At 54.0% G+C, this 27663-nt stretch overlaps 1 protein-coding gene and 1 long non-coding RNA gene across 3 annotated transcripts in view; one reads left to right on the top strand and one right to left on the bottom strand.

The window, feature by feature from the left end:
• Nucleotides 1-3477: 3477 nt before the first annotated feature.
• LOC123383929 lies at nucleotides 3478-11334 on the top strand. Its single transcript, XR_006594355.1, has 3 exons — nucleotides 3478-3495; nucleotides 5858-6030; nucleotides 11170-11334. It is a non-coding gene; the product is annotated as an uncharacterized LOC123383929 (long non-coding RNA).
• A 1095-nt stretch (nucleotides 11335-12429) lies between these two features.
• CRHR2 (corticotropin releasing hormone receptor 2) overlaps nucleotides 12430-27663 on the bottom strand; it is a 46214-nt gene continuing 30980 nt past the window's right edge. For both annotated transcript variants that reach the window (XM_023250469.2, XM_023250470.2), the window contains 9 exons: nucleotides 26730-26839; nucleotides 26252-26369; nucleotides 23995-24148; nucleotides 23439-23499; nucleotides 21859-21931; nucleotides 15616-15701; nucleotides 15300-15435; nucleotides 14852-14893; nucleotides 12430-13510 (listed from right to left, as the gene is read on the bottom strand). In XM_023250469.2, the coding sequence (XP_023106237.2) occupies nucleotides 13370-13510; nucleotides 14852-14893; nucleotides 15300-15435; nucleotides 15616-15701; nucleotides 21859-21931; nucleotides 23439-23499; nucleotides 23995-24148; nucleotides 26252-26369; nucleotides 26730-26839 (921 nt within the window). In that variant the 3' untranslated portion in view covers nucleotides 12430-13369. The remainder of the gene's footprint in view (nucleotides 13511-14851; nucleotides 14894-15299; nucleotides 15436-15615; nucleotides 15702-21858; nucleotides 21932-23438; nucleotides 23500-23994; nucleotides 24149-26251; nucleotides 26370-26729; nucleotides 26840-27663) is intronic.

A 27663-nucleotide genomic window follows, 5' to 3' on the forward strand; every position in this document is an offset into this window, starting at 1 on the left:
ACTTTTGTAGGGTACCTACCATGTGCCAGGCGGTGTTCAAAGAGGGTCCTGTGTGTTCGGTCTCATCCATATAATAATTTAAGTATTATTAATGTCCTTTCACATAAAAGGAAAAGAAAGCTAAACCTTTTCAGGCTCATTCAGCTAACTGAGGGCAGAACCAATTTTGAACCTAGTTCAACGTACGTGATCGTGTCACACTATGCTGCCACCTGGGTTTTGCTACTTTCTATCGTGACTACAGATGAAGATCACTTGAAAAAGAGTGTCTTGAAGTGTCTAAGAAAATCTCGCCTTTAAAGAAATGTTTCAGGATATTCAACCTCAGTGAGGAAATCCACATGTTCTCCGACAGCAGCAGGAACACGGGGAGGCTCAGGGGTAAATGCAGTCAAAGTGGCTGATCTTGAGCTGAGAGCCAGCTCGATCAGGGTCTTAGAATCCTGGAGTTGGTTTTGTGGCTCACTGGATGGGCTTGCACGTCTGTGAGGGACAGGGCTTCTGGAGAAGCCTACGAACTTTCCTTCCTGTCCCGGCCACTCTCCTAACTGTACCGGAGCCGTAGTCAGTCACTTATTACAACGTTTAAATAGTTTATTGCTCTCAGAACATGCTTACTTGCATATAACCTTGCCCTAGAACTCAAGACCTTTCCTTCCAGTGCCACACTTTGGAGTTGGTGAAAGATTCTTCCAGCCAGGTTAAGTCTATTCTATCAGTCATGACTTAACCTTAAGAGAACTGTCTGTAGGTCTTGCCTGGAGGAAGGTGTTGCTTACACTAGAGAAGAAGATGAGAGAAGGTGCGAGAAGACTATTCGTAGGCTCGCTGTGTGCTACAGAACCGCTATTTCCTGTGTCCGTGCACCTCACTTTCCGTCCTCAACCGCTGACCGCTTAATGCTCTAGCTAGAGAATTTCTTCCCCATCTGTCCTTCCCTCCCTTCCTCTCCCTTCCCCCTCCCCCCCCTCCTCTCCCCGCTCCTCTTCTTCCCCTTTCTTCTCTCTCTGGTCTGGCACTTGCTCGTCTTCCTGCTTTTACCTCTTGTTTGCTGTTCAACATTAGCCCGTTCGGGGATATTTGCCCAAAAGAACATACAGTTTTTACTTGGCATCAGGAACTTCTTTCAGAACACTCCTGTTTGCTTCGATACCTGGATTTACCCACACCATTTAGGTACCATTTGGGAAACTGTTTAAGATTGTTTTGCTTGGGTCAGGGCTCATGTCAGAACTGAGTCAGTGGCCCAGGCAGTTAGCAAGGGCACAGACCTGTGCACAGCTGTGTGACGCACAGTGCTGTGACGGGTGCTGAGGGAAGTATTATAAAAGGAACCATGAAGTAGGGCCCTTGTTTGGAGAGCGGAGAGGTCAGTTGTCACTTGAGTCACTTGGTCCTTTTGCTGCTGTCCTCGGGGGTTATTTCCTTTTCTGGAAGCCGGTTGAGCAGAATGAGTCAGTTTTTACTTAGCCTGCTCATGAGACAGCCGAATGTGTGTCTCTCCCTCCCCCTCACTCCTTGAAGTTTGCCATCAGAGCTGGTTGAGGGGAAAGTTCCTGTCCTGGGCCTGAATTCTCACCCCCACGTGGGAATCGGGCTCTCACCCTGCACACAGGTAGTGTTACCTTGGGCGGTTTGTATAATCTAAAGCTGACAAGCCTTCACCATTACAGATACTTCATGTCCTCATTTAAAAAAAAGGAAGCAGCCCTCCGCCAGCAGAGCTTTAGGTAGAGATGAACCTGTGTTGGGCCCAGTGGGGTGGCTGGCTCTCGTGTTTGGTGAAGAAGGCCAATGAGAGCCATTTCTGGCTTGAGTTTTAAATCTAAGGCCCCTCCAACCTGGCTAGAGAGGAGATCACAGAATGACAGCCAGGACTGGCTTGAGACGCATCCGTCCTGGTCATGTGCATTTGGATTTCACAGAGAAAGGGGTCTGTTTAAATTGGCAAACGTCCGTCTACCCTGAGGGAGCCCAGACTCTGTAATGGGTGTGTTCGGAGCAGGGACAATGTAGTCAAGATGAGCGTTTTGGAACCCCTCAGAGGGGATTGTGCTTCCTTTTGGTGTTTACCCGACCATCTATCATTGTGAACTCTCTTACCATGTGAACGCTGGACCCATTGCTCCTCCGAAAGGGCTTTCTTTTGAGAAGGTGAATTTATAAGGACCTTGCACCCAATGAGACAATTAGACAAGCGGGGCCGGGTAGGGGGCAAGCGTGCTGTGGGTTTTCAGTTTCCCTGAGTGATCCCATGGAGCCACAGGCTTGCAGGATGCGGGGGGGGGGGGGGGGGGGGGGGGGGTGGGGCTGTACTGGACACAGTGCATTCTAGTCCCGACCCTTCCAGAATCTAGCTGTGATGACCCTCTATGCCTCTGTTCCAAGCCACAGCCTGAGCCCGAACCTAACCGAAGCTTCATGAGCATGAGGCTGGGAAGAGAGAGCCCTTCCGACTTTGGGAGCCAAAGGTGTCTGCTTCCTCTTGTAATATTCTGGACTTGGTGCAGAAGTGGCCCATGTAGTGAAAGAGCAGACCTAGGCCGGCTGACTAGTGTCTACGTCCCCGACATGGCCGCAGAAAGAAGTTCCCGCTCAAACCTCAGACCACGCATCCTCCCCTTGAGTAACTTATGTTTTCTAAGAAAGCAGGCTACCGATTGATGCATACTTCCGAAGTCTGAGGTGGGAGGAAGGCGAGTGTGAGAGGTGTGGAAAGTGTGAGTAGAAGAGGGAGGGCTTCTCTCAGGTAGGGGCCAGAGGCAGGAGCCCTCAACCCTGTCCAGGCTTAGAATGACCTGGGAGCATTTTAATAACTGACCCCTCCCCAAACCAATTAAATCAGAGTCTCTGGGGATGGTGTTTGGTGCTAGGTATTTATATAGCACAGCAAGGCTGACAGCCAATGGTTAATAGGTGACCAGTGAGAAACGTTCTGTATACACTGAGGCCAAATATGTTAACCTCAGACACAGTGGTTCTTAAACTTCAGGTGCATCAGAATCTCCTGGAAGACTTGTTCAAACACGGATTGCTGAGCCCCACCCCCAGAGTTTCTGATTCAGTGGGTCTGTGACCACCAAGCCCAACATTTGCATTTTTAACAAGTTCCAGGTGATGCTGATAATTGCTGATCTGGGACCACACTTTGGCAGCCAATCGGCTGAGGCCACGACCCTTCCCCAGCCAATCGGCTAAGGCCATGATCCCTATAAAACCTCTGTGCTTTTGCAACTTTTTTTTTTTTTTTTTTTTGGGACAGAGAGAGACAGAGCATGAACGGGGGAGGGGCAGAGAGAGAGGGAGACAGAGAATCGGAAACAGGCTACAGGCTCTGAGCCATCAGCCCAGAGCCCGACGCGGGGCTCGAACTCACGGACCTCGAGATCGTGACCTGGCTGAAGTCAGACGCTTAACCGACTGCGCCACCCAGGCGCCCCTGTGCTTTTGAAACTCGCTCTCTCTCTCCGGTATCTCACCGCTGCTTTGGTGCAGGTAGGCGATTGAGCTCGAGCTAGCTCGAATAAAGGCTCTTTGCTTTTTGCATCGGACTCGGCTCCCTGGTGGTCTTTGGGGATCACGAATTCTGGGCATAACAGTAGAATTTTTCCAGACGGTATCTGCATTTGTTATGTCTTAAAACTCAATCACCAACAATTAATGCAAAAGCAGTTATGCTACCTAAAATAACTTAGGCTAATTAAAGCCTTTTTTTGGTCATCAAAACCCACTGTTCTACATCTGAGTGCAAGTTAATTGATAGATGAAACACAGCGAGATTGTAGGAAAGGAAAAAAAACACTGACAAGCTTTAAAAAAAAATCCTTATTAGCATTCTTTTAAAGATCAAGACCTGGGGCTTCTGGGTGGCTCAGTCAGTTAAGTGTCTGACTCTTGAGTTCAGCTCAGGTCACGATCTCACAGTTCGTGAGTTTGAGTCCTGCATCGGGCTCTGTGCTGATAGCACACAGATTGCGTGGGATTCTCTGTCTCCCTCTTCTCTGCACCTCTCCCTCTCATGCTCTCTGTGTCTCTCTCTTTAAAAAATAAATAAAAATATATATAAACAAATCGAGACCAGACTTTCCATTTTCTTTTTTTTTTTATTTTTTTTTTTATTTATTTTTGGGACAGAGAGAGACAGAGCATGAACGGGGGAGGGGCAGAGAGAGAGGGAGACACAGAATCAGAAACAGGCTCCAGGCTCTGAGCCATCAGCCCAGAGCCCGACGCGGGGCTCGAACTCACGGACCGAGAGATCGTGACCTGGCTGAAGTCGGACGCTTAACCGACTGCGCCACCCAGGCGCCCCAAGACTTTCCATTTTCTGAAAAGAATTCCTAAGTAGGCTTGTGAACCTGACCTCTCGGTTAGTAACTGCTCTTCAATGCCAGTCCTGACTGCTCCTTCTCTTACATGCCTCTTCCAGGCCATCAACTCCGTCCTTACTGGTATTCTGAATCTGACCACCACCATCTCCCCACTGGTTTAATGCAAGACTCTCATCTGCACTCTACCTCACAATCTATTTTCTTTTTTTTAAATTTTAATTATTTATTTTGAGAGAAACAGAGTGTGACTTGGGGGAGGGGCAGAGAGAGGGGGAGAATTCCAAGCAGGCTCTGTGAGGTCAGTGCACAGGGCTCGCACACACGAAGCCATGAGATCATGACCTGAGCCAAAATCAAGAGTTGGACACTTAACCGACTGAGCCACCCAGGCGCCCCTTGCAGTGTATTTTCTACACAGCAGCTGAAGTGACCCCATTCATCCTAAAAGTTCAAATTCAGTGGCTTTTCTTCTCAAGAATAACACCTGCATGATCTCCCCCATCTTCCTTCCCATCACACACACACACACACACACACACACACACACACACACACACACCTCTTTCCTGTTGCCCCAACACACCCAGAAGCAGGACCTTGGCATTCACTTTTCCGCCTGTCTACAATGCTTCCCTCCAGGACCCAGATGCTCATGAGTACCTCCCAACCTTCAAGACTATTCAGCAGTCACCCCAGCAAGGCCTCCCTAGCCATTTCACTGACAGTTTCAACCTCCAGCCAAACCCTCCTCCCTTCACGTTCAGACCCAAGCACACTTTATATCCCCTTCCCTGTCTTCTTTTTCCTCCGTAGTGATTAACACTTTATAGCACATTTTACTTCCTTCTCTTGTTTAATTTTCCCTCTCCTGGTCAGAAAGTAAGTTCTGTGAGTTCTGGGATCTGGGTCTGTTTTCTTCATGGCTATATGCCCGTTATGCCCAGAGGAGAGCCTAGCATTGGGTGGCTGCTCAAAAAATATTTGAATGGTTGATGAATGAATATTCTTCAGGGCAGCTCCCACATTCAGTATTTTTTTTCTTTTTTTTTTTCTTTTTTTAATTTTTAACGTTTTATTTATTTTTGAGACAGAGAGCATGAACAGGGGAGGGTCAGCGAGAGGGAGACACAGAATCTGAAACAGGCTCCAGGCTCTGAGCTGTCAGCACAGAGCCCGACGCAAGGCTCAAACTCACGGACCGCGAGATCATGACCTGAGCCAAAGTCGGCCGCTTAACCAACTGAGCCACCCAGGCGCCCCCACATTCAGTATTTTGATGTCAAAACTGGCTAACTTCAGAATGTCTACCCCCTAACGTACATACATAACTCTTGTCTCAGAACATACATCCACACTTTGTAAGAGCCCTGCAGTCACGGAGTAGTTAGTACCAAGTCAGGGTCACAAAGTTAGTGTGTTATAGTGATTTTTGTAGCGGGAACAAAATCTCAACCCCCCCCAAGGCATACATTAGGGAATCCCTGGTTCGAGGAACTTCAGCTAATGTTTTGTTTTGTTGTAAGTAGGGTTTATGCTCAGCACGGAACCCAATGTGGGGCTTGAACTCACGACCCGGAGATCAAGACCTGGGCTGAGATCCCGGAGTTGGATGCTTAACGGACTGAGCCACCCAAGGGCCCCCAGTGTTTTGTGCTATTAACCTGTCTTTCAACTGACACCGTGAAAAGAGCGTTTTAAGGTAAAATATTCTTTTAAGATGATTACTAAATTTGTAAGTGTATCACTCGCTTTTTAAGGTTATAACTAAAATGAAAGCAGTAGATTAAAAAATTCTTGTACAACTTGTAGACTCTGAGAAGAGGTTCCAGGTAGAAAAACTGTAAGGCTTCAAGATCTTTTAGGGACAAGAGTTCCAGGCCCGGGTTAGACTCTCTGAAAGGAACTGGTAGCTCATAGTAGCTAGCATTTTTTTTTTCTTTGTAAGATGAGTTTTTCAATATTGCAGGATTTTAAAAGATTAAGTGAGAAAGTACCTGGAAAAACATTTAGTCCAGTCTGCCATGCAGAGAGGCAGGTGGTGGTCACTTCTTTCCTTTCTCCCTCCAAATTCAGCGCACTGATACATCTGGACCTGCTACTTGTACTAATTTGTGTACTGTCTAGTTTGATTCCACTGAGCTTTGGTAGAAGTTGCCTCCAGCAATCTCACTTTAGAAAACTACTTCCTATCCTGGGCACCACGAGTTGAGAGTCCAAGGGACGAGGATTGTGGAAATTCAGTGGTTTTCAGATGTGTGCCTTTGGAACCCTTTGTTCAAATGAAGTCTCTCTTGGAACGCTGACATTTCCTGGCTCCTGGCAATTCAGGGCTGGGGCAGACAAGGCCCTGCCCTCGTGCCCATCATGACCTACTGGAGACCCAACCTTCGTACAGGGGGTGGGGCAGGAAAGGCAGAGCCGTGCTTCGCAGGGGTGAGGTGGTCACGGTGGGAGACACAGGGAGCCAAGGGTCTTGTGTGCCAGGGAGGGAACGGGGGAGGGAGAAGGGCCTTGTGGGCTGGTGGCTCCCAGGGCCTTTCTGTGTGAGAAGCGCTCCTGGAGCCTGTTAAAAGTGTGAATTCACACCTCCTGGGGTCATGTTCCAGGACGTCTGGAGTGGGCTCAGAAACCTGTGTGACGCAGAACGCCCCGTGCTTCTAACACACAGGCAGGTTTGAGCACCGCCGATGTAGCAAACTCTTCAATTAGCTACATGAGAGCGTTTTTATTTTATCTTGAGGTCGCGGGCATTTAAACATGGGTCTGTGGTTCCTTTGAGGATTTCTGTAGACATTTTGTGCACTATTTAATGCACAGTATTTGTACATTTTATACGTTTATATTTTTCTTTTTAATTTTTTCAAGTTTATGTATTTTGAGAGAGACAGAGCGAGTGGGGAAAGGGCAGAGAGAGGGAGAGAGAGAATCCCAAGTGGGCCCCACACTGTCAGCACAGATCCCGACGCGGGCCTCGAACTCACAAACCACGAGTTCATGACCTGAGGTGAAACCAAAAGTCCGACGCTTAACCGACTGAGCCACCCAGGTGCCCCTATTTTTTCTAGGTAGGAAAAATAATCCATTACAATTCCAAGGAAGGGCCTTTTCCCCCTCATTCCTTCAGTTGTAAATGTTGAGAAAAACAAAGGCGGGAAAAATATGACTAACAATAAATCATCTTAAAACTTGTGGCCCACTGTTGCACATCTGAGACACGCAGAACATGACATTCTTAAAGGGTCTCATGACTAACGTCTAGATTTACCAGTTAATGAAGGGTAACCTTATCTTGACAATAGCCAGACCTTCAAGGTCCTGTAGACCTCACCTTCAACATACACGAATTCCTTAGAGACTCACTTATCCATCACCCCCGCTAACTAAAAAGAGTAGAATCAGTCACTCCTTGTAATCACAAGTGCAGTGTGGCCCCGTAGGTCCTGTCCCGGTGCTATAATAAAAGCACCTTTTTTCACTGGGAAATGTTTCAAGAATTCTTTCTGGACCTTCACACTCCACACTCCTGCATTATTTTTTTTTTTAATTTTTATTTTTTTTAACATTTATTTATTTTTGAGACAGAGAGAGACAGAGCATGAGCAGGGGAGGGTCAGAGAGAGAGGGAGACCCAGAATCCGAAACAGGCTCCAGGCTCCGAGCTGTCGGCACAGAGCCCGACGCGGGGCTCGAACTCACGGACCTCGAGATCGTGACCTGAGCCGAAGTCGGATGCCCAACCGACTGAGCCACCCAGGCACTCCACACTCCTGCATTATAAAGACCTTAGCATTTAGGTGTGCAACGTTAAGGGGGTGGGGGCAGCCAAGAATCTGTTTCAAACTGAGGACTGAGATAGATTTGGAGCCACAGGGCCGGGGGAGGAACAGAGAGGAATGAGAGGCACAGACTCCATAGTGCATTCTTTGGAAAGCCCCGAAAGGGTAAGATATTCAGGCCAAGCAGGAAGAATAAGGAAAGGAGGCATCTGCAGGGCTCCTCAATAGGTCCACCACCAGTCTTCTCCAGGGGACGTGGAGACCAGAACTGGGGAGAAGCAGGAAGAAAAGACAAGTCTTAGGATTTCCCTGTCTTCTTGGGCAGAGGGGCCTCCGTGGGGATGCGTGATGCTGGCCTGTTTATTGCACGCGGTTGGGCCTCAGTGAGCCAGAGGAGGCCTTGCTCGGTGCCCCGCAGATCTGATTACGAAGCACAATTGACTACTGTCTTGTTTTCACAGCAGAAGCAGAGTCCATTTTCTTCCAGAGCTAGGATCAGCTCCCCCTGCCCCTTCCTGCTCACTCACGTGGCCAGCAAGACCAGATATGGGGCTTTGCCTTGGAAGGGCCCTTTGCGCGGTTTGTTTTTCCAAAGTGCAGTAGCTAACATTCCGGACTTTCTGTGGCCCTGGCTTTCTTCCTTCATTTCTCCAGGCAACATGTGTGGCCCGTGCTGCGTACTCAGACCAATGTGGGGTTTCAGCAGAGCGATCGTACAGTTAATCCTCTAAGCCAGGACGTGTGCTTGGGAGAGCTGCTTCGATTCCTCCAGCACAGGACAGCAGGCACAGGCCTAGACGGGTGGGGCACAGGTCTGGTCAGCCCAACTCTACCCTGTAGGAAGTCAGGGCCCATCAAGGCCTGGGGGCCCCTCAGCCTGAGACTGATGGATGGACACCTGCAGGCGAGTCTTGGAAGGATGTGGGGGTGCTCTTCCAATTTCCTGCCTGCATGCGGAGAGGGGGATGCCCGCAGGCTGGGCCTGGCCCCCCCCGGTTCTGGTGGTGAGGGGAGATATGGAGCCGGAGAATGGATTTTCTCCCCCTTTCAAAGCTCATAGGTCTCTGGGATTCTTTGTGTCTTTGGTCTGTCCTGCTGGCACTGAACGCTGGCCTGTGAGTTACTAGCAAATACGAAAGGCCAGTTTATTCAATGAATATTTCTAGAGCTCCTCCTGTGTGCAGAGTTCTTGCCGTGGGCGTAAGTAATGGCACATGCCTTGAGCAGTTCCCAGCCTGGTGGCGGAGCCTGGCAAGGATTGCCCTGGGAGCTCCTAGAGGGGCCTTGTCTGTCACTGGTAGGACGGCTTCCTGGAAGGGAGGCTCTTCGGGCTGAGTCCTGTAGGATGGACGGGATTTGCCAGATGGAGTCCACCGTGGTGGTTCTGTGGTGGGGGAAGCATGCTCCAGCTCTGTGGGAGGGCCTCAAGCTCTGAGCAAAGAAATCCCTGCCGACAAAATCTGGGGAAACTCAGTCAACACGGGGCAGTGATCTCAGGGGCGCTCTCCGCCCATTCCCCCTGCTAACTGACTTCTCTAGGTGGGGTGGCTCCCTCAGGAGATTTAGCGGCATCTCAGGGGGCAAAGCCTGGAAATCATACTAAGCATATTGACGGGAAAATGTGCGTGTTCCGTACCTGCTTCTCTCCCTCCTGCTACAACTGCCTTCCCCTAGAGGCTTCCAGAAAGGCAGGCGAGGTCACTCACCTTTCCAAAGTGGTACATGTGTGCGTGTTGGAAAAAGGAGACGAGACGTTTCCTTGTTCCACGGCGCCCACGCCAGACAGCAACAGAAACGCCTGGGGGGCTTGTTAACGTGCAGATTCCCAGATGCCACCCCGTCTGGAAATAGAGGTTCCCAAAGTCTCTTCTCAAAGAGCAACCCAGTCGGTTCCCTTGAGCCACCCAGGCGTGTTCTCAGAGCTGTGGGCCCCTGGCCAGCCTCTTTTCCACAGACTTCTCCCTGACCCCGGCTGAAGCGTCACGCTAGGAAAGGACTCCCTTGGGCCTTGCAGCCCCAGACATACCCCGCGTCAGCCTCAGACACGTGAAGGGGAACCTATTGTGCGACAGCCCCCTTCCCACCCAGCTGCCTCACTGCCGGCCGTGGCAGTCCCGGGTTCCCCGGACACTGGGAGAAGGGAAAGGAGTAGGGGAGGGCATCCGAGGTTCTTGTGTCCCCCAAACCTTGTCTGGCTTGGGGCCACCATGGGTGTGGGCTCAGAGAGATGGAAAAAACAGGAAGCTGAGGAAAGGGCCGGCCGCAGAACCTGACTTGTTTTCGGTCCTCGGACCCGACCCTCTTCTCCCCTCACCACAACACATGGACGTGGACACCAGGGATCCAGCCAGGCGGGGACACAGAGCACATCCTTTCTTCTGCTTTTTACCTTGTACCGTTTGGGAGCTGTTTCTTCCCAACTAGATTCTGAGTTTCTTGAAGCAGGAACCTCGCGTTATTAGTGGTGTTATTTCCATACGTGGCACAGGGTGGTGTCCAGGAAATGGGGAGTGACCGACGGATGGGCGCGTGTGTATCTAGTGTCTGGGTGCACCCGTGCGTGTCTCCAGGGGTCTCTCCGGGTCCCCCTGGGCCTCCCCGTGTGGCCCCAGGAGTGTTTGCCTCCACATCTGTGCACCTCTGTGTGTCTCTGGCTACAGACCTCCACATGTTGGTGGTCAGTTTCTGTGAGCCTTCATTCCGCTCTGTCCCTTTTCTTTCCTACTGCTAGTTAGCTTCCTCCACGGGAAACCGGGGGTCTGGAGGCTTCGGCCCGCGGGTAGCACCTCCCCCACAGACCCTCCCAGCAGGAAAATGTCAGCTCACCTTCCACCTCCCACCCCACAGATGCTCCACACCTGCCACGCCTGCCGGCATCATTGCCGTCTACAGGCTCATAACCCCAACAGGCACTTCGTGGCCCCACTTTGCTGCATAGCACTCAGGTGCGTTGGCCAGCGGTTAACCTCTCCTGGCTCAGCCCAAGGGCCAAGCAGCTCCCAGGTGCCCCTGCGTAGCCAAGCCCTTGGGGAAGGCTGATGGTTTTCATTTTTTTTTTTTAGCCAGATTTAAAGAGGACCTAATCAAGTGGCTGACACATAATTTTTGATGATAGATCGCGATGCAGTTTTTGGCATCCATCTGGGGAGTTCAGAGAAGTGCGTGACCTCTACTTATTTATGTGCAAAGGCTTCTCGGCGTGTGGGGATATAAAAATGAAGAAAAGAGAAAAGAAAAGAAACGATGCTGAGTCCTGATTCGTTCTGGCAATAAATATTCACCCACGGCTTCATGAACGATGAAATGCCTATCCATTCCATTAAGATGTGTTTCCAATACATTTCCCTTTTGAGGTTTAACATCGACTTACAAAAACGTTTAGTGTCTGTGTTGTGTGATTCAATTGTATACTACATCTTATATGAAAAATAGTGGTAACAACTCAATCTGGAAGACGTTTTCAAAAAACTTACAGATTTCGATCGCAGAAAATTAAATATTTCTATTTCAATTTATAAATATATTTTGTGGCAGAGAAGTATGATAAGGTGAGCAAAGGAATACTTTCAACCGTAAAAATACTGCATTACTAGAAAATTCCATAGGGGAAATGGAATGAAGATACAAGTTCAAAGTGAAAAGGAACAATGTAAAATTTTTTGCTGTTGAGGGAGAGTTAGCTGGTTAGCATGTTTTTTTGAACAGGTGAGGGTGGTTATTAAATCACTGTTGTGTTGGGATTCTGAACGATGTATTTTAAAGTGTTGTGGCAGGTTTGTGTTAAAATGTGAATATTTGCCGAATGCCAGATATCACTCTCTCTTGCAGATTTAAAAATGTATGTAGAAAATATTAGATGTCAACTTAAAAACATGCAAGATGGGATACCGGATTACAAAAAAAAATGTTTTGGGGGTATTCCTAGAGCAAAAGCCCTTTTGAATCCTGGCCTGATGGCTCCTCAGTCCCTTCCACTCCCACCGTCTCCTGGAAACTCCCTCATGGTTGTTCACGGAGACCGTTGGGGCCTTGTCTACACTTGCCTCTGGATTTCAGGACACTGGCCTTTGGGACGGGCTGCGGCCTGCTGTGTGAATTGCACCCGTCCTCTGTGCTGAATTAAACTGCCCTTGGTTGGGGAGGAGGGGCAGACACTGTCCCGGGGAATGATAATGGACAGACCTGCAGACACACAGGTCAGAGATGGAGAACCAGCCCTAGGCCAGGGCCATGGGCTCTGCAAACGAGAATGGATCCAGCCCCCCATCCTTGGCCACAGCACCCCTTCGCATGCCTGGTTGACTTGACCTGAGGGGAGGCTGTTTCCACAGAGGCATGGTTTATTTCGCAGAGAGCAGAGACGTGGTTTCTGAAGGGGAGGCTGAAATGAAGCCCAGTCTGAGGTGGGGGTTGGGAGATTGATTCTAATCATCAAAGACCCACTTTGGTTTCTGATATTCCAGTCCTACTCCTTGCCCCTCGGGGGAGCGGGGGGCAGCCTCCTCCTCCCTTGTCCTGCACTACACCTTCTGGTTGGCCTAACAGTGTATGGCTGCCCTAACTGTGTCTTCCTCCCCACAAGTCCCTCCCCAAGGTCCCGAGCCTGTGGAGAAGAGGTCTCCCAAGACAGGAAGCAGCATCCTTCCTAGGACCCCAGGGACAGGAGCATGGCTGGGGAGGGGCAGAGAGATGACCTGGTCTGGGGTGGGGGGTAGGTGAGAGCCCCTGGGATGAAGCCAAATTAATCCTTTACTTCCTATTGCTGTGACCACCACCCTCAACCGCAGAGGGCAGCACTGAGTACGGAGGCAGAAGGCAAGGAGAACCAACCGCATTGAAGGGGGCAGTGGGGACCCCCGGCTCTGCTGAGAACTAGCTGTAGGACTTGGGCAGGCCCCTGCTGGCTCAGGGCTTCAGTTTCCTCATCTGTGAATGGGGCTACGGTGAGGATACAGTGAGAGGCTGGTGTGGGCAAATGCCTGAAGACTTGTAAACTGCTCCTCTGGGTGGGGGGGGGCTGGTCCCTGTGACTCCCCTCTGCTCCCTCTGCACTGACACTTCTGGCCCAGCCGGCCCTGGCTCCTGAGAGCCTCTCACGCTGCCTGCTGCACAGCCTCTCTCTGGCTGACCGGGCTGGTCTCTTCCCTCCCTTCCGCCCCCACCAGGGCCTGTGCAACAAGGTGAACCCAGAGACAGGCGCCAGACAAGGATGGGGAAGCTGTCCCTAAGGTAGAGTGATGGGCGAGTGGGGTGGCAGAGGGGTCACACAGCGGCCGTCTGCTTGATGCTGTGGAAGCTGATCCGTGTGGGCGACGTGGGGATGGACGTGGCCCGGGCCACGGGCACTCGGAGGGAGTGGTGGTCCTGCCAGCGGTGCCACCTCTTTCTCACGGCCGAGCGCACCTGTGGGAGAGGCAGAGGCTCAGCCGGGCCTGGGGGGCCAGTCCTGGGACCCAGAGTCTTCTCCCCTGCCCCCTGCTCCTCGCAGGGCCCTTCAAGGGAGGTGGGGCGCCCTTCTGACCGCCACCCTCACACCCAGGCACTGGCTGGTTCCAAAGGCAGGTCCTCCCCCTGAAGCCCCTGTTGGCCTTGGAATCTCAGCCTTGGCGCCTCTCCCCTCCTCTTCACTGACCAGGGCCCTCTGGCCTCATCCCTCTCCTGGAGAAGCTCCCAGCCCCCACTCTTCCTTGGGACACCCTGCCTTCCCTGCCCCATCCCTCTGCCACCTCATCGCTATGGTGGGACCACAGCAGCTTCTCAGATCTGCCTCTCGCTCTCCTGGGGCATCTGCCGAACTGTGAGTTCCTCGTGCATACTCAGCATCGCTCTCCCTCCTGAAAGTCCTTCCTCCAACCTCCTCCACCTGCTGACAGACCCTGCCTCACTGGCCACAGCATGTGCTGCTGAGATGGAGAGCCAACGGTTCTATTCGTTTCAAAACCTGACTGTCGCTGATGCCGCATTATTCTCATTTGCATGGTAAGAATTTTTCTGCACAATGGATCATGTTCCCCATATGCTAGCTTAGCACACGGCTGGACAGAAGAAATGCCCCAGAGACATTCACTGTTTGTTTGACCGAGACCTAAGCGAGCAGAGACACCCCACCGTCATCCCCTGCGTCGGCAGGTGACGTGCCTCAGGATGGCACTGGCCCTCCTCCTGTTTGGAAGCTCTCAGTACCTGGGGACTGTGTCTACTCTTTGCCCCTTAACCCACCGTGTATCCTCAACCACCACCGGCCTATGTGAGCGTCTCTCCCAAGCTGGTCACACTAAGATTCTGGGCTTTGCGAGCTAACCAACCAGGCTGCCCCCGGTGCCTCGCTCCCTGGAGCTGGCCTGAGGGTGTATGGTCCTCCCTGTCGTGGGGGAATGTGCTGGTGTCTTTCCTGCTCCCTGGGTCCATAAAGGCCTGGCTGCGCGGCTCACACCTGACTCGCTCCCGGACTGCTTTCCCCTGTCACGCCCGTGTTCTGCTTCCCTCTCCTATGGGACCCCTGCAGCCCGGGCTCCTCTACTCATTGCTCGTCCAGCTCTCCGAGTGCACTTGTGAAGCGCTGGCGTGTTGTTTCTGGCCGGCACGGCTGGCCGTCTACACTGGTTTGAGGCCCTCAGGCAGGATTCCCGTTTCCCGAAGTCGGGTGGTAGAGCTCGGCAGAGCCAGGGACCCAGGCACTTCCAAAAGGCTGGGCCACTCCACCGGAGTGGGAACTGAGGACGAACCCGGAGCCTGGTCTCCTACCTCTCCATTGAAGAAGCAGTAGAAGACAGACACAAAGAAACCCTGGAAAGGAAGGAGGGAGGCGTCAGTGACTCGCTTGGCGAGCCGTGCGGCAGGGCTGGCCCGGAACACTCTGCCCCCGAGGACCCCAGAGGCTGAGAGCTGCGGGGAGCCCACCCCTCACGGCGCGGGTGTACTGGGGTCCACTGCAAGCGACAGGCTGCCACGAATCCTCAGAACAGGTGCCGGACCTTCGGTAGGTGCAGGCTAGGGTGACTGAGACCCAGTCAGGAGGGGAGCCCACCCTGGGGTGGGGGTGCCAGGGGCCGGGGCTCGGGATTAGTGTGTGCATGCATTCGTATTGCAGTGTGCACATATATACACCAGTCCTGGGGGAAGTCTCTGTGAGGGCACTGGTGCCCGAGCGTTCTAGGGCAGGAAGGAGTCCCCATCAGGTCACACGCCCCACCTGGAATGACTGCAGGAAGGAGTTGAAGTAGACGAACACGATCTGTGACAGGTCGTCCTCCCCAGGGTTGACGAAGAAGAGCATGTAGGTGATGCCCAGGAGGGGCAGGAGAACCAGGGTGGCCTTCACTGCCTTCCTGGGGGGCGGGGGTGAGAGGGTGACAGGACTGGTCTGAGACCACACTGCAGGCAGGGCCCCACTCAGGTGCTGTTTCTCCTGGGACCCCTCAGCAAGCTCCCCGGCTGAGGACCAAGAGGACTAAGAGGGCCCGGCCAGGGGCAGGCTCCCCTCGGGGGGCTAAGGCGCCCACGCTCACCGGTACTGGATTGTTTCCGATGTGGTGGATGCTCGCAATTTCGTCATTAGGATCCTGACGATGTTGAAGAGAAATACAAAGTTGATCTGGAGGGGGAGGCAGGGAAAAAGGAAGGCCCGTGAGGTGGGGAAAGAACCGACAGGCAGCCACTGACGCCCTGGAGCCCACCGAGACGCATGCCCCATGCACACATCCATCCTACTGGTCACCCCCGCCCCCGCCTGGGGGCCCGAGGCCTCTGTTTCTCCTGCACCAGGACAGGCAGGCACTTTGCTCAATTCCTTGTCACCCGAGGGCTCCAAAGCCTGCTTCTCCACCTCCAGAGCCAAGAGGAAAAGCAGCCTTAGAAAGCAGTGAACAAGGGCACAAAGGCCACTTCTCCTGAGCCGCAGCTCCTCAGAGAGTCCCCAAGCCCCTGCCCCTGCCTTGTTGATTGAGGGTTCCCCTGAGGCCCTTCGACCCTTGGAGCAGACCTGTCCAGGAGTGACTAATCTCTCCGCATCCGTCCCCTGCATCCAGGAAAACTCTAGAACTGTCACAGACACATCTGAGGCCACGGAGATGAACGATCTGCTGGGCTGACTCCCAGGCTCCTGGAAGGACCTCATTTATCTTCATCCTGAGCCTCTTCCTCAGCATCAGAGCCCGCGCACGCAGCCTCTTCCTGGGACCGGCCCGTGGGGCCTCCTGAGTCATCCTCACGCTGTGTACGGTCCACCGTGGGCCACAAGCGTCCCGTCCATCTGCGTCAGCTCGTCTGTGCGACTGGTCTGGGGCGGGCCGAACCTTCCGGTGGGTCTGTTCTCCGTGCCTGTGTATGTTTGCCTCAGAGAGTGTGTGTTCGTGTGTGAGCGTGTATCTGGGGGCGTGGGCAATGCCAGTGTTTCTCTCTATCCATCTCCGAGTGTGAGCAGACAGGAAAGTGAGACTCCCTTTCTTGGGAATCTCTCCCGAGAAAGTGCACACGAGTCAGAGGGTGTCTGCTGGCTCATGCAGATGCACACACACGAGTACATATGTGTGCACACGCATACACACAAATTCCTCCCGTGTCTCTGTCCTGAGAATCCGTCACTTCTTAAGCCCTCCTAAGTTCTGGGTGTATACCAGGCTGGGAGTTGGGCTATACGGCAGACACGATCAACCACAGCCGGCTGCTCTCGTGCCCATGGCGGTATGGCCAGGGTATGGGGTGGGAGGGATGCCTTCAGCCAGCAGCCTGCTGCGCTCTGTTTCTTTTTCAGGCTCATCTCATTTCTAGCCCCTGCGTTTCTGGTATATTTCCTTGGATCACAAGAGCACCATAACACATAGGTCAATCCTAATTTTCTCGTACAAGTGATACAAAATACTTGACCTTTTCTGATTCTTTCTCACTTCTCTGAGAGTAGAGGCAATATATTCTCATTTCTGCCACACTCCCTGCATTATATCCATTTACCCATCATCTATCAACCCTCTACCAATTCATTCAATTATCCATCCATCATCCATCCAAGTATCTACTCAACAATCCATTCATCAGTTTATCTACTCACCTGTCCACCCACCCACACACCCATCCATTCTGTCAGTGAGTTGCAGAGCACGCAGGCTGCAGGGTCCTGTCTCATGTGCTGAGGCAAAAGCAGGGACAGGGTCTAGTGTGGAGGATCTGGGAGATAAGGCCTTATCCTCTCTACTCCGTGAGGCAGGCAGTTAGTGATGCTGCCCCTGCCGCATCACAGCCTGGGTCTGTGCAGCCCGGAAGTCACTCTTCCCTTGTGAGCGTGGTTCCCAGCCTCCCCCTCCACCACATCTTCTCCACCTCACCCTCTCACAGGCACCTTCCCCCTCCTCCAGGGAGCCTCTCACCATCCAGCCCACACGGAGCTTTCCCTTCCTGGCCTCCCAGCCCTGCCCCAAATCCCAGCTCTTCAGTGAGCACTGCTTACTGTCCCATAGCCTTGACCAGCCTAGTCTCTTCATTCATTCATTCATTCATTCATTCATTCATCTAACTGACTTGCTATGTGTCAGGCCCCTGCTCCCAGAAGTCTTGTGGTCTGGAGGGAGGGGGGGCATGCGTCTTTCCTAAGGGGTCAGAAAGGCCTAGAGAAATGGCACTGAAGGAAGGTGGGGGATTGTGTCCCAAGCAGAGAAAGGGCCAGGGGAGAAAGCCTTGGGGTGGGGGAGATAGGCCGGCTGGGGCCACCGCAGTGAGTCCAGACAGTGGAATCTATCTACCTCCTTCTACAACAGCAGCTGCAGGGCCCTCCCGGCCTGGGATGTTCCCAGGGCAGCCTGCATGGCATGAGCTCTGGGAATGTTGAGGGGAGAGGGTGCAGGATGAGAGGGCAAGGCCAGACCCTGTGGAAAAACTCCCCCAGAGAAGTCCAGCCTCGCATCCTCCTGCCCCGTGTGTCCGGAAGCTCTGATGCCGGCAGCTTGGGTTCCCACTGGCACGTTAGGTCCTCGTGAGGCGCTACAGGAAGAATGCCCCAGGCTGGTCAGAGCTCTGGCAGGTGGTGGGTGTCAGGCCCAAGCTGGGGGTCTGGACATCACGGTTGCTACCAGGACCGACACGGGAGGTTCGGTGTTCCCTAACGTGGCCCAGGACTCACACCATTCCAGGTTTTGTTTTAAGCACTACACAGCTACTCCTCAAGCAGCAGCTGTGATCATTATTCCTATTTTACAGATGGACAAACTGAGGCTCAGATAGGCTACATCACTTGCCCCTGCCACAGACGTAGAAGGCATTGGTGTCAGGATTCGAACTGAGGCAGCTGGCCTCGGCATCCTTCTCCTCACTCCCACATCATGCTGCTGCTCCTGAAGGGGTTAATGAAATCTGGGCCAGACGGAAGGAACTAGAGTGAAGGCCCTCAGCACATGGCCGGGGAGGGGTGATCAGAGCTCAGGATAGCACCGCATGGCCCGTCAGCACAGGATCCAAACTTGTGGTTCCAGGGGCTGGGCAGTGCCCCTGTGTTCCCGGGCCGCTGGTCCTCACGGTGACCCCATGAAGCAGGGACTGGCATCCTCGTGTTACAGGTAAGAAACTGAGGCTCCGAGCAAAGAGCTCCCTCGGGATCACCCCGCAAATCCCAGGCGGCTGCCGCCAGTGCTTGTTCAGGATGCCACAGAGCATATCGCCTCCCACCAAGGCAGGGACGATGAACAGACGCAGCTCACTGGCTCTTAACCTCCAGCGCATGAGTCCCATGGACCCTCTCCACCCCTGCGAGGGGGAGGGTGCTTGCTGACTCCTGATGCTCATGGGAGACCCTCCTCCAACTTCACTGTCACACATGCAGTGGCAGGGAGGGAGGGAGAAGGAAAGGGGATGACATTTCTGCCTCCTGCCTTCAGACACGGTTCCCAGCCTTGGGGATGTCCTCTGCTCCCTCCAGTTCGGGTATCCAGTGGGCTTACTGGGGTGCTGCGAGGCTCCTCCTCTCACCGCTCCACGGTTCTCAGCCTCCTGTACTGCACATGCACCCGGGCAGTTAAACACGGCCAGCCTGCCTGAGCCCCGTGCATCCGTGGAGCCTGGTAACTTGTCAAGATGGAATTGGGGGTGCCCTCAAAACCTGGAGACCAGTCTGTTTCACGGCCCCTGGGGGCCTGGTCCTCACTGGATGCCTCTGTTTTCTCCTCCTGTTGGCATTTTCTAGGCAGGTGAAGCCTTAAAGGCCTACGTCCTGAATCCTATGATGCGCGGGGTCCTGGCTGGGCCATAGAGAACCAGACAACACACATCCCTGCTTGGCAGGGCCCCGGACACTGTGGTTCTCCAACTAGAGTGTGTGCATCAAAGGCACTTGGGGCCATTGGTCCAAATGCAGATCTGGCCCCCTGCCCCAGACATTCCCAGTGGTGGGTGAGGGGCCTGGAATTTCTATTTGGAACAGGGAATTTTAGGACATTGCTGGGGGGAGCACCGAGCGAGGAGACTTTAGTCAGACCCGATGTGGCACACCCTGTAGGCATGCGGGGTTCCGGGGACCTGCGTTCACCAGCAGCTGCAGGGGACGTTTCTCGGCCTCAGGCTTCCTCTGGGGCGGGGGAGCTAGTTCAGCCTCAAAGCAGAGGACCTGGAAATATGGGGGTCTCCTGTCCACAGAGCAACCTCCACTGATGGGGCATGAAATGTGTAGATACGTAACCTAGCTTCCAAACCTTCCACGGGGAGCAGTTCTGAGACTCTTCTGCGTGGTTGCCTCCATGGAAGCCAGCTCGTCACCTCACCCTTTGTTGGTTTCCTTCCTTCCTTGTCTTCCACTCCCCCCTCCCTCGCTGTACTTCCTTGGACCACCTCTCACTTGAACGCCTGGCACACGATCTTGTCACATGGCGCTAATTCTGGCTGTTCAACTGGCATTCGTGTGGCCCTGGGCAAGTTGCTTAATTAACCTCCCTAGCTTCTGCTTCCTCACCGGTCCAAAAGGGAAACCACAGAGCCTGTCTGAGAAGGTCGGCACAGGTTAAAATACTCATGGAGAGCACTGAGCCTCGGGCCTGGTCCAGAGCGGAACCCAAGAAGTGCCACATGCCTTTCCCATGACAACAGCCTCCTACAAACTGAACCAGCCAATTCACTTCCCGGAACCCAGAAATAAGCTCGTTCATGTCTTTCAGCAGCAGGAATGCAGCTGTGAACCATTGGGGGAGGGCAGAGCACTGAGCACGTATCCAATGCAGAGGACAGGCAGGTGGTGGGTGACCGGCCCCGAGTCTCAGCTCAGCAGGCAGTTTCATCTCAGTTCCTTCATCTGTAAAATGGGCATCATAATTCCCGTTTCCAGGCAGTGACGATATGAGATTTGGAAGTAATGAAGACGGGGCTTCTGGACGGGCTCAGTCTGGAACCTGGAAGCCTTTTACATGTGATGGCTGGCCGTGTGCTAGGCCCAAAGGGAGAAGCAAAGGGCTCTTGGACCGAGAGGTGAGGGCAGAAGCAGAGAAAAAGGCGTGGAACAACAGGTGAGGAGTGGGGGCTGGCACGGAGCCCTCCGTGCCTTTCTCCCCTTTTCCATTTCCTTACTGCTGCCCAACATCCTTGCAGCCGGGAGTCCCTCCCCACTCTTGCTGACCATCCCCCTCCCCCCTCCCCCCCGCCCCCCAGGCCAGCCTTCCTTGGCAGGATCCCAGATTCACAAAAAGCCCTGTCCCTCCACGATGGGCTCTCAGCAGCTGGCTGGGAGGGGACGGGTCTCAAGGGGTTTCCGTTCACACTGGGGGTAGGGATGAGTGACTCATTGCAGCTGGGACTCCAAGGACACTCACTACTTCTGCCTTTGAAATGAGGTGGAATTTCTGATGGTGGAATTTCAGGCAGTGGGTAGAAACCTCCCTAGTCATCTCTAGTGCATATACATCAAGGACACTCCAAAGATGGGGGTCATATGAATCCCAGAAGTCACAAAAAGGAGGAGAGTCAGGAAATGAAAGAGAGAAACACTCATTGTCTCCAAGGTAGACCAAAGAACCCCCGTTAGGCACCTGCTGTGTACAAGAGGAGGATGGCGATTGTATCCCACAAGGAGCGGGTGGCCCTTTAAGGAAGCTGGTGCATACAGGAGCCCGAAATTACCAAGCCTGAAATAAGTCTTACGTAAATGCCAATTTCTTATGGGGCTTTTTTGCATGTCTCTTTTTTAAAATGTGTGATATATAGTGGGTTCGCTTTTGCAGAACGCAGCCTCTACTTAAACTCTACCTTAATTAAAGCTCGTTATGGATTAAAGACGTGGCGCAATTATACCTTAGATGTGAATACATTTGGCAAGGGGCGGGGAGCTGGACAAGGAACAATTGCTCATTACGCTTCATTCTGGTACCACTGCTCCAGGCTGGGGGCGGTGGGCTGGGCCCCGGAGGGGGGCGCTGGGGGCTGAGGAGGATGTTGGTCTGAGCTGAACAGAAGTCCACACCCCCTTCTCTTGCCACCGGCTGCCCCCTCACCTGGCTGTCTCAGGACCTGGCAAGGGGACGTCAGATATGGGAAGCGCTAGGATTCTGCCGGTCAGAACCATTCTCTGCCCAGAGAGAGAACCCAAGGGCCAGAGGTGACGGGGCTGCGCCAGGGCATGAAGCTGGAGAAGGGATAGCGGGAGGGGGTTGCCGGGAAGTGGGCTGGCGAGTACGGAGTGTGTGCAGGGGCCATTCCAGGCCATGTCTTCCCCGGCATCCCTGCTGGGTAGGTCCTCTGCTGTCCTCCTGGTGCCCTCCCCATCCCAGTCCCCACTGAGGACCTACCAGGAGCACGAGAATGATGGGGCCTTGGTAGATATAGTCCACCAGGTCACCAGGCTCCTTGCCAAACCAGCACCTGCAAAGATGGGGTGGCTGTGAGTGGCCTGCTGAGCGGTAGTCTGGGCACCACAGAAGACCTGGGCCCAGGGTTCTCCGGCTTGACCCTTCCTGAGACCCAGTCTCTAGGGCTGTGCCTTCCCCGAAACCGTGGGACCTTCTTGGCTCACCCCCGGGCTGCCTTTTACCTTCCATGGAGGGCCTGGTCTCCCCAGCTGGAGACCTGGGTCTCCTCCTCCTCCTCCCTCCCCTCCTCATTCCAGACTGCTGGGCCCAGGGCGGGCCATGCAGGAGGCTCGTGAGTGATGGGACAGCCAGTCCCCACCTCGCTGGCCCAGGGCCCAACCCCCCTGTACCACCTGTTTCTGCATCGCCTGGAACCTGCCGCCCCACGTGCCAGGTACTCGGCTGCACAAAGCAACAGATGTAGAGGCGGGAGCGGTCTCCGGGCCTGAACTCTGGCCCTTCTCTGAGCTGAGCCTCATTCACCCAGTGAGAGGAGCCCACTGCTCCCAGAGGCTTGGTTATTCTCTGGGGATGCCGGCGGGTGGAGAAGCTCGAGTCCAGGGGAAGGGTGGGCCCGGGACACAGTCTGGCTCTGTCAACAACTCCTGAGGCACCTCAGGAAGGTCCACGTGAACTTTGGGCAATTCTGGTTGTGTCCTCGGAAACCTTAGAGGTCACCCAGTGCACACGGCCTTAGACAGGAATCTGCCCCGGTACCTGCCAGCACTGAGGTTTCTGATCTTTGCTTCAACACCCCCTTGGACGGGAACCTCACTACCTTACAAGGCGGCCTTCTTACTCTTGGGTAGTTTTTATCATCAGGAGCTCTTCCTGATGTTGAGCTCTCGGAGCCCACCCAACTCTGCCCCTTGCTCCCAAATCCCATCTGCTTTCTCTCGCCTCGGAGACCCCTTGAAGATTTTTATCCAGAGACTGACATTCCCCTGTCCCCTCTATTTTCAGCTGGAGGTACCCAACTTCCCAGCCACTTCTTGGCTGACACGTGGCTAGAACTGCCATCATCTGGGTGTGGCTTCTATATCAGCATCTCTGGTGCAGGGAGGGTCCCAAGATGGGACAATGTACCCTCGGCAGAGACTGGGAGGCCTGAATAAAACAAGCATCCACTGCCCTGGTCCAGGGGTCTGTGAAAAAGGCTCAGTGACACAGCCTTGGATGTGCTCTAGGCTGAAAGCCTCCTGTATATACCCTTGGCCAGACCTGCCACTCCGAGGGGGAGGCCTTACCAAAGGCCAAAGGCCTTAACAAAGGGGGTCAAGCGTTAGGGCACTTAAAGGAGCCATGGCTCCTAACTCAGATCAACAAAGTTGACTTGGCATCTACCACATGAGTACGCCTGGGTGCCAGGGATTTTTTTTTTTTTTTTTCAATTTTTAAGACAATGGGAAAATAAATCTGTCCTGGAAGGACTTCATTTCCTGCCCCATGGCTTGGCTGGAGCCCTTGGCTGACCTTTTCTAACACCCCGTGGACCCCTGTGACAGGTCAGTCCTACTTACTGTTCATTTTCATAGTAGAGTTTGCCAATGGCCCAGGCAATGATGATGGGGCAGGGGATGCCTGAAAGAAGGACACACACAGGCTACAGCGGACAGACAGATGGACAAGGACCCTCCTGTAGAACACAGGGTGAGGGGACCACAGGGGCCTGGAACCAATCGCCAAGCGCATGGCCATCCATGGTCCCAGGAGGGGTTTGCCCTAGACCCTGACCGCACCCTTCCCCCTCTCAGCATCCCCCTGCTAAACAGGTCAGACAGATGAGGGGATGGCACGGTTTTCTGAGATTGTTGGATAGAGAAGTGATGCTGGCTGCCTTCTCTTTCCTGGATTGGCCTTTCCAGGCAGAGAGAGGAGGGCTACTTGTAAAATGTTCTTTTGGAGGGACAATTTGCTCCTTCCTCACCAGCAATGGAAGGGAGTGTGCATCCTCAGACTGTCCTGGGGACAGCAGGCAGGGCTGTGGACCTGTCCTTGGACCCAAGATGAAGGGAGGTGACCTTGTCAGCAGTGCCCCCTCCCCACCAGGCCCTGCGGCCTCCCCGGGAACCTCACACCATCCGATGAAGAGGAAGAGCCACTTGCGCAGGCGCTCGGTGGAGTAGGTCATGACAATGGCCGTGTGCAGGTAGCAGCCCTCCACGAACATCCAGAAGAAGTTGGTCACCACGAAGTAGTTGAAGATGGTGGTGATGCAGCGGCACCAGACCTGCACGGGGCAGGCGGCGGTCAGGGGCCGCCTGGGGCCGGGGCCCAAGTGCGCCACGGGCGCCCGTCTGAGTCGTCTAGTGGACACGGTGTTAAATACCCTCGAATCTCGCTCTGGGAAGCTTCAGCCGCCGCCATTTCTCTTTCATGGTTTTGGAACCAGTTAAGGCGCCGGTCTGCCCTGGTTCCTTCTTTGGCGTCTCCCCAGCACTTTCTAATCTCCCTTTTTAACAGAGAAAGAGGGACCCTGGCTCTGAGCTTTTCTTTCCAGGCAGGGGCTGGAACTGAACAACACTGTGGTGTTTTCGTGGTCATTTTTCTGAGAGTCACCTTCAATCCCCAGCAAGCCAGACTGGTGTCCACTCAATATGAAATTGCATGTAGGAAAAAAGGAGGGGGTCAATGAAAAGAAAGTTGTTGTGTAAATAACAGAACGGGGTTCATGAAGGGGAGCTGTAGCTATGGAGGGGTTCTGTAGAATCTCCCGTTTGGGAAGATTCTGGGCTTAGTATGATCACTGCTGGCTACGGAGGGAGACTCACCAACGCCGGGCGAGTCGACACATCCCTCTGAGCCTCAGTGGGACATGGAGAAAGTAAGAATGCCATCTTACAGGGCAGTTGAAGAAGATGAGAGTGGCTAAGGCAGGCACCAAGAAATGAAGGTTACGTTGCCATCTGCCTTCCTGGCAGAGGGAAGGGGATTGGTCCTTGTCCCTTTGAGCAGGGCTACTTTCCTGATACCCTGCAGACTGAAGGTGGGCATGCAGACAGACAGCAAGCCATGGCCAGGCCTCAGGCCTCCAGGCCAGAGCTCTACTCAGCAGACCCTCTCTGGCCATCTTTCCCCAGGCTTCGTCCCCCAGGCATACTCAGAGCCGAGGCTGAGATAAGGGAATGGTGCTCAGAGGAGCTCAAGTTTTCTGCCCCGCCCCGTGGACAGCGCATCCCCTCTCTGGCTGGCTCTGACAGCTGTCAGACGGGCCTGTGCTGCTCTGGCCTCTGCCTCTGCAGCTTTCCCCCATGGTCCCAGCCCTGATCTTGGGCCCCATGTGGTTGTCTGTCTCCTCTTCTCAAAAAGTCCTGCCGAGGGGGAAAGCTAAAGATCCCCTCCTCCCAGCCTTGCTTTTTCTCCAAGTTAAGCGACAGTTTATAGGCTCAAACTAACATCGGGCTGCAGCATACCCAAAATGGGGTTTAACTCAGTTAGCACTGAGGCAGGGCTTAATGTGGGGCCAAGTTAAGGGTCAAGCCAGGCCGCATGTCGGCGCAGGCCCGCTGTCCAAAGAAAATGTATTGAGAAGTCTCTGATGGTGTGCCACAGAACTCTGTGCTTGGCCTCATTAGTCTGAGTGGCCTGGACATACATAGTACAGTGGCAGTTGACGCAAATCCAGGGGCACATAGCAAACACATGGGATGGCCTGGTCAAGATCCTGCTGGCTCAGATGTAGAGGCATCAGTAAAGACTCACATAACCTGGGGCGCCTGGGTGGCTCAGTCGGTTAAGTGGCCGACTTCGGCTCAGGTCATGATCTCACGGTCCGTGAGTTCGAGCCCCGCGTCGGGCTCTGTGCTGACAGCTCGGAGCCTGGAGCTTGTTTCGGATTCTGTGTCTCCCTCTCTCTCTGACCCTCCCCCGTTCATGCTCTGTCTCTCTCTGTCTCAAAAATAAATAAACATTTAAAAAAAAAAAAAGACTCATATAACCTCCCTGAGCCTCAGTTTCCATGTCTGTGTCATGGGGAAAATAATCCCTACAGGCGTCTCATTGGAATTAAGCGACATAAAGCTCAACAGAGCCGACTTCCAGCCTCTTCTTCTCTAAAGGGTCTTTGGGAGGCCCTGAATTCAGAAGGTGGGGCGTGGGACAGGATCAACCAGTCTCGCGTGAGTTTAGTGCTGCTTCCAAGACCCGGGCCTGGCAGTGCCTCCCTGCCCCCACCCCTACCCAGCCCTGACTGGCCCCAGCTCTGGAGGGATAACGACTGGGGCAGAGGTGAGCTCAGGCCAGGCCTACACCTGAGGACTGGGCCCGAGAGGGTGCCGCCAGAGCCCGGACCCCGCCCCCCCCCCCCTCCAGCCCCAAGCCTCAGCCCAGTGACCTCGTTGCTCTCATGCACTTCGTGGTCGATGAGCTGCAGCAGGAACCACATGATATTTCGCAGGATAAAGGTGGTGACGAGATTCCAGTGAATCACGTTCCGAAGACAGCGGATACTCCTGTGGGAGGCCCAGGTCAGGGGTCAGCCGGGGACGGGGAGTCGGCGGCGATGGGCTCTGCCTGGGGTCAGGGACCAGCGGGAATGGCACCTCCCAAGGCCAGGTAGAGACTCCACCGGGGGTGAAGGCAGGTCTGCACCAGGAGCCACATTCCCGCCCGTGGCGGCCATGGCTGGGTCGCTCAGTTCCCCTTTTGCATCCTGCAGGCCTGCCACAGGTTGGTGGCCTGGCACCTCCCCCGCGCTCCTGTCCACTGGCTTCAGGGCCCTCAGAGTGGAGGCGAGAATGTCTGGGAGGGGTGAAGGGGGTGCTGTGGGGGGAGGGGCAGGGAGAAGCGGCCGTGGGTAGGGATGGACTCACCGCAGAGCCAGGAAAAGCAGGAAAGCGGCCACCAGGGCTGCCACGGAGACGCAGTGGCCCAGGTAGTTGACAACGAGGGCGACGTGGTAGTGTATGTCGTACTTCCTTTGCTGGACAGACAGACACGTACACAGGCAGACGGAGGCACGGGGCGCATGAAGGTTTGGCTGGGCACTCTAGCTATGGCCACCCTGCGTGTCCTGACCTTGGAGGCAGAAGTGGCTTCAAGTGTCATCATCACACCTGGCTCCCAGGGCTCACGCCTGTTGGCCATGAGGCTTTTGGTATAAACGGCTGGAATCAGGCCTCCCGACATGCAATCTGGGGGCAGGCTTGGACACAAGGCATTCTGAGATATGCCCTGGGTGTGGCTCCCTAGATTTTACGGTCTCTTTAACTCTGGACTCGGAGTTGCCACACCTGTGTTTCACCTCAGCTCAGACCCTTGCTGGCTGAGTGACTGTGAGTTGATTTCTATCTCTGGGCCTCGGTTTTGACATCTGTACAGCGGGCCAAAATGCCCTCCTGTCCCAGAAGCAGCAAGCCCTGGGAAGTCTGGGGGAAGCCTTGGGATCAGTCTGTCCCGGATGTAGCAGGGAGGGGGTGCAACGTCTGTAGAGAAGTTAAGAACAATATCAAAACCAAATAGAAGCCAGTCTCCTTGTACTGACCCCCATGTGCCGGCAATTGTAAACAGAAACAGTGATAAAATGCTCCTTCCTGCCAGGGCAGGCTGTCCCCCACCCCGTGCCCACTGTGGTCTGCCGCTGCTCAGAGGGGCCGTGAGGTGGGGAGGGGAGGACAGAGGTCTGGCAGGAACCTCCTTCTTTCCTTTATGACCTGTCCCACTAGCCATTCCTGTGGCCCCACTGCAGACCCCCTTTGGCTCACATTTTGTAGAATCACTTTCTCAGGGTAGATAAATGTTTTTCCT

The sequence above is a fragment of the Felis catus genome, chromosome A2 (genome assembly GCF_018350175.1).
Source record: "Felis catus isolate Fca126 chromosome A2, F.catus_Fca126_mat1.0, whole genome shotgun sequence".
NCBI classification, from domain to species: Eukaryota; Metazoa; Chordata; class Mammalia; order Carnivora; family Felidae; genus Felis; species Felis catus.